The sequence below is a fragment of the Pieris brassicae genome, chromosome 11 (assembly GCF_905147105.1).
Source record: "Pieris brassicae chromosome 11, ilPieBrab1.1, whole genome shotgun sequence".
Classification (NCBI taxonomy): Eukaryota; Metazoa; Arthropoda; class Insecta; order Lepidoptera; family Pieridae; genus Pieris; species Pieris brassicae.
The window spans coordinates 5,931,793-5,944,844 of NC_059675.1; the positions used below are offsets into that span (position 1 = coordinate 5,931,793).

The 13,052-nt window shown below is 36.0% G+C and overlaps 2 protein-coding genes across 2 annotated transcripts in view; one reads left to right on the forward strand and one right to left on the reverse strand.

Moving 5' to 3' along the window:
• Window positions 1-962: 962 nt before the first annotated feature.
• Window positions 963-13,052, forward strand: part of LOC123715938 (potassium voltage-gated channel subfamily KQT member 1) — a 39,862-nt gene continuing 27,772 nt past the window's right edge. The window contains exons 1-2 of the mRNA XM_045671320.1: window positions 963-1,169; window positions 1,720-1,775. Of these exons, the coding sequence (XP_045527276.1) occupies window positions 1,125-1,169; window positions 1,720-1,775 (101 nt within the window). The 5' untranslated portion in view covers window positions 963-1,124. The remainder of the gene's footprint in view (window positions 1,170-1,719; window positions 1,776-13,052) is intronic.
• On the reverse strand, window positions 5,515-8,813 carry LOC123715939. The gene is made up of 2 exons (XM_045671321.1): window positions 8,185-8,813; window positions 5,515-8,087 (listed from the first exon to the last, which is right to left on the reverse strand). Exon 2 carries the CDS (start codon window positions 7,822-7,824, stop codon window positions 5,707-5,709), a length of 2,118 nt encoding a protein of 705 aa, XP_045527277.1. The 5' UTR covers window positions 7,825-8,087; window positions 8,185-8,813; the 3' UTR covers window positions 5,515-5,706.

Sequence of the window (13,052 nt, forward strand, 5' to 3'; positions counted from 1 at the left end):
ATTGAAACAGCGAGGCCATATTGAATATTCAAATTATGAATTTTTCGTTAGGGAAGGAATTTAACGCAAGGAAGATGACCTGAATCGTCAGAGATGGTTAGCAATTAAAAGCAGTAAAACGGGTGAGGGCTGAATATACATACGTACGATGGGCGGGTACAGACGCGACTAACATCTTTGTTACTTTATTCTTTATTACACAATAGTTTAAAAATAAATAATTTTAATTAAGAAAACATTACAAATACGTTAATTATTTTTTTTTATAGAATTCCTTTATTCAAGTGTCGTTATTCCTAGTACGACTACGCTATTTCGGCATAGTACGTTTTTTTATACATTATAATAAAATTTAAGTTACATCTAATAGCGTTGTTTATACAAGTCAAATAATATAAATTCACGAATATCTTACGTGAATTATTATTATGTATAAATCTTTGGGCGGTGGCGTTGAGGCGGGCGCGGTACCACGGTGCGGGCGTGTTGTGGCGTCACAACTACGGCCGTTAGGCAACAGGGTTGCTATTGTAAAAGCAGCTGCCATAATTTAGGTTTTTTAGAACAATTAAGAATCATATAATTCAATATAATTGCGACTGAACACTACTATCTACAAATATTTAACGGTGGAGAAATAAAATAAGATGCTTTACTAATGTTATAAAAATATCCAAGACAATCGTTAATATACTAAATGAACCAAATGACAAGGTATGCCGTGAAGAGAAAGCAATTATTATTCGTAGGTGACTTTTCTGCAAATAACAAATTAAAATTGTATGCATACCGTACCGTACCGTAGATATATATATTCTCTCCGCTGTTAGGAGTAAAATGGTATTTCAGACGTGTGAAGTTTACACTGGCAACCCTGGGCGGCCGCCGGCCACGGCGCTCATCAGCCGGCGAACAGCACTCAGCAGTCGGCGCTCGTAGGGCGCGTATAGACGTAGCGGCGCCGCACTGCCGCCCCTCGGCGGGTATTATGCCGGCGCTCCGGGGCCGCTCGCCACGCGCCGCGCACTCCACGTTTCGATGCAATATTACGATCGCGACAACTCCGTGCTCACTCACTATTCCTTAACTTACACTTTATATGACATAAAGGAATGTAAATATTTATGGATGCCAGTTTTCAGTTATTTAGATTGGCTGTAAAATTTAAGGTATGTATAGATTTTTTACAGTGTTTCTGACAGTATTAAATCGTTTTTGCTTAAAAATATGAATGAATATTGTAGCATGGCTGTTTCTATGCACCTTATGAGATGCCTTTACTATTGGTAAGCAATCACTTTACGAGTTAATGCTTACAATGATCTGTAAATGTCGCTCTGTGTGCCCTTCGGCAATCTGGATCGATAGTTTACTATTAAGCGTAGTCGTGTTGGGTTCAAGAGATTTTTCGCATTAAATTACATGGGTTTAATAACGGCATTATATTTAGATCAACTGCGCCGCCGCAAGTTTTCGTTAAGTATTCTCCTTACACAATTCAAAACTATACATGATAACACTACTCGAATTGTCTTTGATCCCCTCGAGAATATTTAATCCCCATTTTATAACTAACATTTTCATGTCAGGTACACAAAAGGTTCAACTTTAAACACAGGCGTGAAATTTGCGTAAAAAAATAGAGTTTCTATTCAAAGAAAAACCTTATCTTAAACCACTGTTTACTTAATATTTATTGGCATATTTATAAATGTTTAGGTGAAAATGAAATCAACACGGCGCGTTCGGGTACACGAAGATGCTATTCGACATAGGTAATACAGTTTTCTTCTTGATTATTAATTAGACAAACGTAGTAACACTACACTTATTTTTAAAAATTTAATATGAGTTGCTGTAGTTCCTACTTAGTTTCAATAATGAACATATCCTTCTTCCATTATTTTTTAATAAAATACTATTATATTCCTCGAATAATATACCTACTGTATGTGTAACTGATAGAGCAAAGTTATATTTATAATGCTGATTTTTTTTGTGTTTCTAGGCTAACGTTTCTTAATACTTTTACTAACACAACTGACATTTCTAAAAGTTCGATTTTTCTCAAATACACTTTCCTCTATTTAGACCTTTTGTAAATATTTCTTATGTGCAAAAATTTTATCCCTAGTTTAGAAATTTAGAGCACTACAATGTTTGTGATTATGTTTTATGTAAGTAATCTAAATTATACCAATACATTAAAATAATCCATAATGGTTCCATAACTGTGTGAATCAGAAAAAATATAAAAAATTACGTTTGATACCTCCTTTTAAATACGTAGTAAGAAAAAACTAATCGTTTTTGGATTTAGACTGAAGCTGAATTGAACTGAAGAATAATTCATGAGTTATTATGTTTGGTTCAATAATAAAGAAACATATACTACTCATACGTATAACACAAAGTCAAATTATAATTTCTCTACCTATGCATAATAATTACTATTTCCAGAATTTTCATATTATTTTACGTAATTCTCAAAGGGACTAAGTCGTCCGTTCCATCCCGAGCATTTGTCTATATTATACATTTACGTGTATCGTCAATTAAGTTGAGAGTCGAGCTTTATTCTTAAATATTCTTACCCACACCAATCTAATTTTTTATCTACATCGCTACATGAATCACACATAAATACATATATTTATATATATACATTTTTCTGTTTGTTATATGTTACTATATTTTTGAGAGGTATTAAGTGATGCCAATTTAAAGTAGACCATCTTTAATTTACCTCGCGTTTGTTTGTTCTTTAAATTAATTCGATAATGGTACATAAGTCTACCACTCTACTTAAGCCAATATAATTCCAGATAAATTCAAATTAAATTACATCCGATCATTCATTATTTTGCTATTGTTAACAGAATCGACTAATTTACTCAATTTAATAGCCAATGTACGTCTATGATAAAAATGTAATAAACAATAATAAATGCAATTATTTAACGAAGTTACATGGCAAGCATCATATTTAATCATATCTAAACGATTCAGTTAATATGTTCCAATTTGCGGTACAGTCGTAACCACTAGCAGATAACTTGTGTGGGCGTAATAATGTTCGTAGTACTAGGCTACGACACTACAATACGTCAACACTTAAAACATTTTCCCTATTAATTGTTCCTTTTTTCTTGTGTATACATAAAAATCTACAGATTTTTTGTCTCTATGGTATATACAATTTAAATAAGGATTTATAGTTAAGAAATCATATTAAATTTTATTGTAACGTATTTTAGAGCGTCATTCGTTTGCGTTATTTCATACCTACAACATATATCTTACAACTTTGTTCGGTAAATATCACCTAAGAGAATGACATAAAGTGACACGTAAGGTGGGAAATCTCATATATAAGATAATTATCACAGTTAAATACGTTATATATATTCATAGCAGCGCGAATAATTCAAAATGACATCACGGGAAACTTGAGTTTGAGAACTCAATTTTGCGTCACGTTGACATTGTAACCAAGTCATCTTTAAATAAACAATAAGCTTGTTGTCGCAATAAATAAGTTATCCATGCTTTGTCTCTTGGATAACAGTAAATTTTGTGTTACTATACATGTTAATATATTATGAATTTGTCAAACAAATTAAGACTAAAACAGATAAAACGTTACAACAACTATATCTTGGTTTCGAGTATTCGAGCCCAGCAAAATTACTAACTGTGCTAGAGAAGTAGGTATATATATAGTTCACATTGTTCTCTAACATTCTTATATATTCAATATAATGAAATGAAATGTACTTGTCAAAAAATATAAAGGAAAAATATTGAACCCAGCACTTTGGAGTTTATTATCTCTCACAATGAGAATACACATTTTATTGCATTGTTTTACGTTAACTATAAAAGAACTTTTTACGCATGTGTTTCTTGTGTGTTATAAACTATATAACTCACTAATCTTTTTATGTAAAAGTTAATGCCACGTGCTTACATTTATACGAGATGATTTTAGCTTTGGGAAACTCTCTTAAATTATGTCATGTAGAAGAGACCTATTGTAAGAGAAAAAACAATTTATTTGTGTGGTGAAATTACTATATCAAAAGGTTTGTTACGATATAGTATACATGTAGTCTAGTTACAACAGTAAAATTAGATTCATATTTAAAATGATATTTTCTAACATTTCACATAGGTTAAGAATATAAACTTTGAAGATTTTCGACGTCAGTAAACAGTAACGCTTGGCAACAATTCCATTATCTTCAATTGATTTGTTTACATATTATTGTTTTAGTCGAGGTTTCCCACCTCGAACACAAGCGCGCCGAGATGACGCCTCGCCTATCACAAATGCACAAACTTTGCAAGGCACCTGCGCCGCGCCACTAATACAAACTATTTCAGTAATATTTAAAGTTTGTTGAGTTATGACTTATAGGTTAAGTTTTAACTACTTTCATTATTTTCCCCTTAAGACAAAAAAATATACTCACTTTTACAATGTAAAACTGTTGGATGTGATTATTTAAAAAAAAATTAAGTACTTTTATTATTTTAAGTTAAGTTACCATTTCCACACTAATTCAATTTGAATTTCCGTTTGAACTAAGAAGAAAAATAATTTAAAAATACAGGAGGATATGTCTACAAAGACATAAAACTTTACGATCTAGCCTAATTGAAGACTAATAAATAATTTAAGTCTAAACTTATTTACTAATAAGGATTTTTAACAAGACGATGTGCCAATAACACTTCTTGCAGTCTCTATTAAAGGGAAGACACTCTGTTCTTGTGTTCTAAAACCAAATTGCTAATCCGGTAGAAGCTGCATTTTTGCAATAATAGGGTTAAGACGTTTGAGAAAGAGTTTCTCAAATAGTTTGCTATAACAGGTAACAGATTGGCCTGTAAGACGTTACTTCGTGTGGCTGTCCTGGCTTGAGAATCATTATAACTTCCGCAACTTTCCACATATTGAACATATTGAAGTCAATATAAGGCCCATTTGACTCTCGTAAGGGAGGAATATGTGTTGTAGGTTTTTTAATATTTTCTATCACTTTCCAGACGGAGTAGTTGGTAGAACTATCAGAAGTTAATTGGTTTAGGTATCTCTTTATTGAAGTGTGTATGTTTTTTGATATCTCTCCTCAGTTGTTTAGTTTGGTTATTCTGATGTTTTTTTTTTCAAAACATTTTGAGAAATGCCTCATTTTCTCGTTTTGTCTTTATCAGATTTGTACGGTTCCTGGGTCAACGGGATGCTTCAAATAATAGAGATTTATTGATTTACTCTATATTTACCACTCGCGTGTTACAATAGAATATGAGCGAAATAATGACGTGCTAATTGCTATATACCGAATGAATACAATTTAACAGTCAAAGAGAGTGCCTACGTCTGGCTATGCTCTCGGGGTGTAACTCCGACGATTTGGGAAATCGTCACGCTTATAAGTGATCGAAATGTACATCCATGGCACGTACAAACATAGGAATTTGTCAAGCTTGTAAACGAGCAAGAATGTACGAACCTTGGCACGTACATAGGGATCATCACGCTTATAATTCTAAGATAGCCTGAGTGAGCAAAATGTACAGCTTTGGCTCGTACATACTCCCCCAGGCAAAAAGTGCAAGATGAATATGTAGTGCTTTACAAGATGAATCCATTACGTGCTTAATAGTCTCTAGGAGGTATTTAAAGTCTCTAAACTTATGCTAACACTTCCTACACCAATCCACGGCACTATCACTAACACTAAGACCTATCGGAGTCCGGTCCCGGGTGGGTTCTGTAGAGCCCATTGCGAGACTGGCTGCCACTGCTGCTGCCAATGCCGCTATCGACGTCTCCTGCTGCCCATCAATTGTTTTCTGTATTGGAATTGTTGCTTGGCCAGATGGTATCTGCTGGACAGGTGCTACCGTACCTGCTCGACGAAACCTCCGCAACAATAGAATCGCTCCTACCACGACGAAGATGCCCAAAATAGAGTATAAGGCAATATACTGATGTACGTCGTGAAATGTCACACTACTAATTATGGGAGCCTCCTTTCGCATATCTTCCAGATCCGTGCCTATTTTATCAAGACTATTAATTGTGTAGTTGTTTTTTGAATTTTCAATAACATCCGAGGATAAGGACACATTTATCATATTATTAATTGAATCCATATAAGGCGAATAAACCATTGGTCCAGTCTTGAGCACATTCTGATACTCGTTATGAGCATAAATGACACCTTTCTTGTTGCGTAACATGCAACCATGACCTATGCTTATTAATCCAGTCGTATTTAATTGTTCTGCAGAAATTTGATCGCCACACATAATATGTAATGGACACCGATCACAACAAAAGTATAAATATGTATTCTTTTTATTCAGGTCAATCCACTCGTTATCGCATGGCATTTTCTCAAACTGACATTGCTTTTTCATTCCTGTCTTACATAAGCTATCTTCTGGTTTCATATTATAAAACAGTTTAGGTAGGTTACAATAATAAATATCGGAATAATAATCACAACTTGATAGCAATTCATTTTCTGACATCTGTATGTATGAATTTTTTTCTTTGTTTATTGCGACGAGATCTGAAATAGGGACAATTTTGACCATCGTAAGTGCGTCACTCTTATAAGGAACAGAAATCACATTATAGATTTCAAAACCATCTCGGCTGACAAGCGGAACCGAGATTTCCAATATTAATTGCTCATAAAGCATCCTTGCCTTAACTCTTAAAAATTTATATATATTGCCAAATTGTTTTTGACTATTATTAATTGGCAAAGAAAGATCTGTTGAAATATGATTGGATATTATATTTAATTCCCTGCGTAATTGTTCCGACGAAATAAGGTGAAAATTAAATCGACCATGGTAAATATCGGTGATGGTGTCAATCAGATACTCCTGCATATTCCTTAAATTAGCAAGTACGTTTGTTGCTGAAATGCTGTCAAGAGTAAACTGAGTAATGCGCTCTAGTCTATTGATTTCAGTGACTTGAGTAGTAATTGCCTTCTTAACTTCATTTGCGTGTCGATTTATTAATTTTCGTAAATTATAATTTTCTTCCTCTGACCGCTTCATGAGATTGTACTCCGCTTCCAGAACTGATGTCTGATTTTTCCACAGGTTTGCCAAATGCTGCTCATTCTCTTTAACTAAAGAGATATCCTTTTGATATTGTTCAGCGAATGATTCGTCCAATACTCCGAATAAGGAGTGTGCCGCGTATCCGACACCGTTGATAAGGCCGCGCCGACGCCGCTTCGAGCGCGTGCCCGGGTGCTGCGTAAGCAACACCTGATCGTAGTATTTGAGTTCCTCGAAGCTATGACGTAATTGATTCATAGTAATTTCGCAATGTGTTTTTTCATCGAGGGCAGAACACATGCCTTGTAAAGTTTTATAATATTGTTCGAATGCCTTTTCACCTTCCCAATAGGGTTTCATGTCATAGTAGACAACGATTCTCCATTTTTCCTGAATTAATTGCATATTACTTATTTTGTCTAAGTATAACCCCTTATTATTGTTGAATGTACTTATATTATAATTTTCCGGATGCGTAGCTGATACGTATGTTAAAAAAAATATAAACGAAAGCATTATCGCTAAAACGTTACCGAGACCCTTTCGTAGTATGGGCCGTGGTTTTGCAGATATGTTTGATTCGTTTTCGGCTGCTTCTTTACTGCTGTTCTGCACTGGCAAGGGACTTAATTTGACAATTGGCCGTTTGATTACTCCGTTCTTTGTCTTTAGCGAAACTACTCTGACGATATTATCAGTGCCTGGATGTAATTCTACAACTCTGCCCATAGCCCATTTTCCGGGAGGAATATTCGCGTCGTGAATAGCGACCAAGTCTTGTAATTTTAAGTTTTCTCGTGGTTTTTGCCATTTACTTCGAGATGTCAATGTAGGCAAGTATTCCGATTGCCACCTCTTCCATATGTCTTGGAAAGTTTTCTCCACTAAGTACCATCTCGTTCTTAAGTCATTTTCGGTGGGCAATAATGAAAGTGTAGGGCCCCCAGTTAAGAAATGAGCTGGTGTTAGAAAATTAATATCCTCCGGATCTTCTGAAATTGGACATAGAGGCCTAGTATTTAAACAGGTTTCTAACTGCGCTACGAGTGTCGAAAGTTCTTCATATGTGAATTTTTGATCCCCGATTACCTTCTTTGTATGAGCCTTTAAGCTTTTAACAGCTGCTTCCCATAATCCGCCAGCAGAGGGCCATGCAGGTGCATTGAAATGCCAGTTTATTTCCATATCCGTAATTGTGGTGGCAAATTGTTCTTCTGCGAATACTCGTTTTAATTCGTCATACCCGGAGTCAAGTACACGATTGGCACCAATAAAATTTGTGCCATTATCACTATAAATATGTTCCGGAGTCCCTCTTCGGGCCGCCATTCTTTTCAATGCTGCTAAAAAGGCCGAGGTGGTTAAATCAGATACTACTTCTAAATGCACTGCCTTTGTAGCCATGCATATAAATACGGCTATGTAACCTTTTGTGCACTTGATTCCTCGTCCTTTGCTACTTTTTATTAGGATATATCCCGTGAAGTCAACTCCAGTATGCTTAAAGGGTCGCGCCGGATTACACCGAGCTTCGGGCAAGTCGCCCATTATTTGATATTGCATCCGAGGGTTGTTTTTAACACATGTTACACATAATCTCAATTGCCTCTTTACTGCTCTATTACCGCCCACAATCCAGTACTTCTGTCTGATAAGTGATAATGTTAGGCGAGGGCCGCCATGAAAGGTAAGCTTATGCGCTTGGTCTATTATTAAGTCAGTCAGCCTACCAGCATGTGAAATTATAATGGGATGTTGCATGTCTTTACTAATGAAGGCATTTCGCAACCTTCCCCCCACACGAAGAAGGCCATCCTGTCCAAGATATGGATTCAATGCAATTAGTGTACTTTTATTAATGCTCTCCTTTCTTCTCAACTTTTCTATCTCATAGAAGAAGTCGTCTTCTTGTACGTTGCGAATTATCTTCCGTTTCGCTTCCTTGACTTCAGCTAATGTAAGGTATCGTTCCCTTTTATCCTTATTTCTTGGTAAAAGCCGTAATATCCAAGCAACTATCCTGATTGCCCGTGAGAAACTACTGCAGTTTTGTATTATTCCCTTTACTGTGTTATCTGTACCTTGTACTATATTAACTAAATATTGATTTTTTTCTTCTTCCTTCGTAAAATATGACTGAGTTTCCTTGTCATTCCTATATAAAGGAAGCCATGATGGACCATTCCACCATAAAGAGTGCATTTCAAGTTGTTTGACGGAAATACCACGACTGGCGCAGTCTGCGGGGTTTTCCTCTGATTTAACATAGCGCCACGTGTTTGACGGCATATCTTGAACAATTTGCTTGACTCTGTTGCTTACAAATGGCTTCCATTTCTCAGGCTGTCCCTGTATCCACCCCAAGGTTACCATGGAATCCGTCCAACCGTAACATTTAATTTTATTATACCCTAAACATGCTTTAACTTTATTAAACAGCTTTGTTAATAAAACCGCTCCACATAATTCACCTCTCGGAATAGAGATTTTTCCTTTAACGGGTACCAATTTTGTTTTGGCTGCCACCAATGAAACCTTGTTGTTTATTCGACAGTAAATAACTGCGGCATATGCTTTATTTGATGCATCACAAAATCCATGTAGCTCTAATGTGCTGTCCGGACTAGTTTGCAACCACCTCGGGATCCTTATTTTAGAAATACTTAGTTCTATTTCTTCTTTAAATTGCTTCCATTTTTTCAAAATAGAAGTAGGGATTTGATCATCCCACTTAATGTTTTGCTTCCATACTTCTTGAAAAATTATTTTCATAGCTGTAATTGCAGGAGCTAACCAACCCAGTGGGTCAAACAGCTTCGATATATCTGATAGAAGCGCTCTTTTGGTCGTCTTATTCGAGAAATCAAATGACGATTGAAACATAAAGCAGTCTTCTTTCGGGTTCCAGTATACCCCTAATGTTTTTGAAATAAGATCTCCTTTAAACGTAAATATTTGCTGGTTTTGATCTCGGTTAATTTTTTCCGAAATCTCTTTCAGTATTCTTGGTTCATTGGAAGCCCATTTTCTTAAAGTAAAACCCCCTGACTGCAACAAATCCTGTAACTCCGTTACCATGCTGCATCCTTCTTCTATAGAATGGGCCCCATATATTAAGTCATCTGTATAAAATGCCTGCTCTGTGATTTCCGCTGCCCGTGGAAACCGAGGTCTTTCATCCATAGCTAGCTGTTTTAAAGTCATCATGGCTAAAAAGGGCGCCGCTTTTGTGCCATACGTTACGGTTGTCAATTCATATTCCTGTAACGGTCGACCTTGTGAATTTCGCCAAATAATTCTTTGCATTTTCCGATCGCACTCAAAAATGTCAATATTTCTAAACATTTTCTCCACGTCTGCGGTGTATACATATCGGAATCTTCTCCACTTTAATATAAGGGATTGTAAGTCTTGTTGTAGGTTGGGACCTGTATACATTACGTCGTTTAAACTAAGTCCCGTTGATGTCTTTGCTGATCCATTGAATACAACACGCAGCTTTGTAGTTTCCGAATGTTCCCGGGTAACACAATGATGAGGTAAGTAATACCCAATCTCCGGACCCTTGTTTTCTATGAAAGACATATGCCCTAAGTCTTTATACTCATTTATAAAATCCTTATATTGCCTTGCAGTTTTTGGCTGTTTCGCTAATTTCCGTTCCAGGCTGTGAAATTGTGCTACCGCCATTGGTTTGGACAGACCTAAACTTTCCTTAAAATTATCTTTTAGCGGAAGTCGAACCTTGTACTTTCCATTTGCTTGGCGCAGTGTTGTTTTCTTATACAACTCAAGACAATATTGGTCTTCAGAGGACACGACGGATGGGGACTCTTCAATGTCTTCTATTTCCCAAAATTTCTGTAAATCTTCAGTGTTATTTAGTATTATGTTGCATTGATATGACTTAAGTTTTCCACATAAGATCCATCCAAATCGTGTCTGTTGTGCTATTGGTTGTGAAAGATTTTCCCCTCTTAATATTCCACTCATCATAATTTGGGCGTAGACATCGGCCCCAAATAATATGTCTACTTGACTACTTCTGTTAAATTCGGGATCTGCCAATTCGATGTCTTTGATATATGGCCATGACGGCATATTAAAGGAGTTATTTGGCAATTTGTGTACTAAATTATTCATGATAAAAACTCTTGTTTTTAGTGTATAGTTAGTATGGATAGAAGTACAGGTCAATGTAACCTGACCCTTGATTCGTTGTGTGTTTTCCCCCACTCCTGAGATAACACCATTGCAGCCTTCCCTCTTTAGTTTCAACAACTGTGCTGCCTTTTCGCTAATTATTGATATTTGAGACCCCTGGTCAATAAGTGCGCGCATGAGGTAAGGCTTTCCATTAACCCCTAACACTTTAATTTTTGCGGTAGCTAAGAGGACTTCTGAAAAATCCTTAGATGCCGTATGTACCCTTTTTGAATGCTCCCTCGTATAATTACTATTTTGATATTGAAGCCTGTTTGTAGACGGGCGATTAGGTGAATTCGAACTATTTAATGCATTATGTAACCTTGTATTATGCTTCTGATAACAAACTCTGCATCTGATTTGTGAAACACAATCCTTGACATCGTGGTCACATAAACAATTAGTACATATCTGTAATGCTAAAACTGTATCAAGCCTTTCTCTATGATTCATAGCTATAAAAGATTTACAATTAAACGTGACATGATTAGCTGTTTTGCATATTTTACAGTACGTGTTTTTAACAATATTGTTATGGCCTCGATTACTCACTTGCGATGACACGAATTTATTGTTGATCGGCTTATTATTAGACCGATATTGATGTTTTGTAACAAGACTCTGCTGAGGTTTGTTGCTTGTTGTTTCCAAGGCAGTAAATGTTTTTTCCAGGAAATCAATTAAATCTTTAAGCACTGGTAACTCTTTTGGATGCTTTAGTGATGCAATATATGCTTGATAGGTGTCGTAATCTAGTTTTTGAGACAGAATATGAACTATAATGGTATCCCAATGCTCTACACAAATCCCCAAATTTTTGAGCCCATTCAAGCATTCCAAAGTGACATCGTGAAGTCTTTTAATTTGCCCCAGGTTGTCCTTTTCAATCTTTGGAAGCTGCATAAAACTATTTAGATACGATGTTAAAATATGTTTTTTGTTGTCATATCTATTTGTGATAATTTTCCAACATGCGTCATAATTCTCGTTGCTAACTTGCAATTGATTTATAAGCCTCTCTGGTTCCTCTCTTAATTTTGATTTTAAATATTGCATTTTTTCTGCGTTAGAGAGGGTTGAATTTTTGTGGATAACTTGTTCAAATAAGTCCCGGAATGATACCCATTTTTCAAAACTGCCGTTAAATATAGGTATTTCTATACGGGGAGTTAATTTTTCATTTGGAGTGATAGAGTGCAATTTGTTATTTATCTCCTTCCTTTTGCGCCTATATATGGCTCCCTGTTCGTAATATTTTTCTTGATATTCGGGGAAAGTTCCCGCGAGCTCGGCGTCTATTTCTATGTGATTATTATAAATCGCGTCCCAACGCGACCTCATTTCCTCTAATTCTGCCACGAGTTCCCATTTTTCCGTAATGGAGTCTATATCACATTCAATTGAACGGTGATCGGAGGACCTAAAAAATGCCTCCTGCTTGCAGAGCAGATCCTTAATCCTTTGGGAATACCCCTTCTGCTTGATAGTATTAATACCAAACCCTTGTTGTTGCTGGGCCGATTCTTGTCTTTCAGACGTTCCTTGCTCCTCGAACTCGCTAACGCTAGTGCTGGCCTTAGGCTTTTCCATTCTTAGTAAAATGTCCTGGTAGGCCTGACTCAATGTTTCCTTTATTGAGTGGTATGATCCCTGGCTTTGTTCATATTCCATTTCCTGAAAGTACTTATGATCCTGGCTATATTCTATAAGCATACGGTCATGGTTGCATTGAAATTTGTTCCATAATTCCT

Bases quoted from the DNA above. Each gene is read 5' to 3' on its own strand.
- LOC123715939 (XM_045671321.1), bottom strand. From the start codon at position 7,824: ATGGGCAGAGTTGTAGAATTACATCCAGGCACTGATAATATCGTCAGA.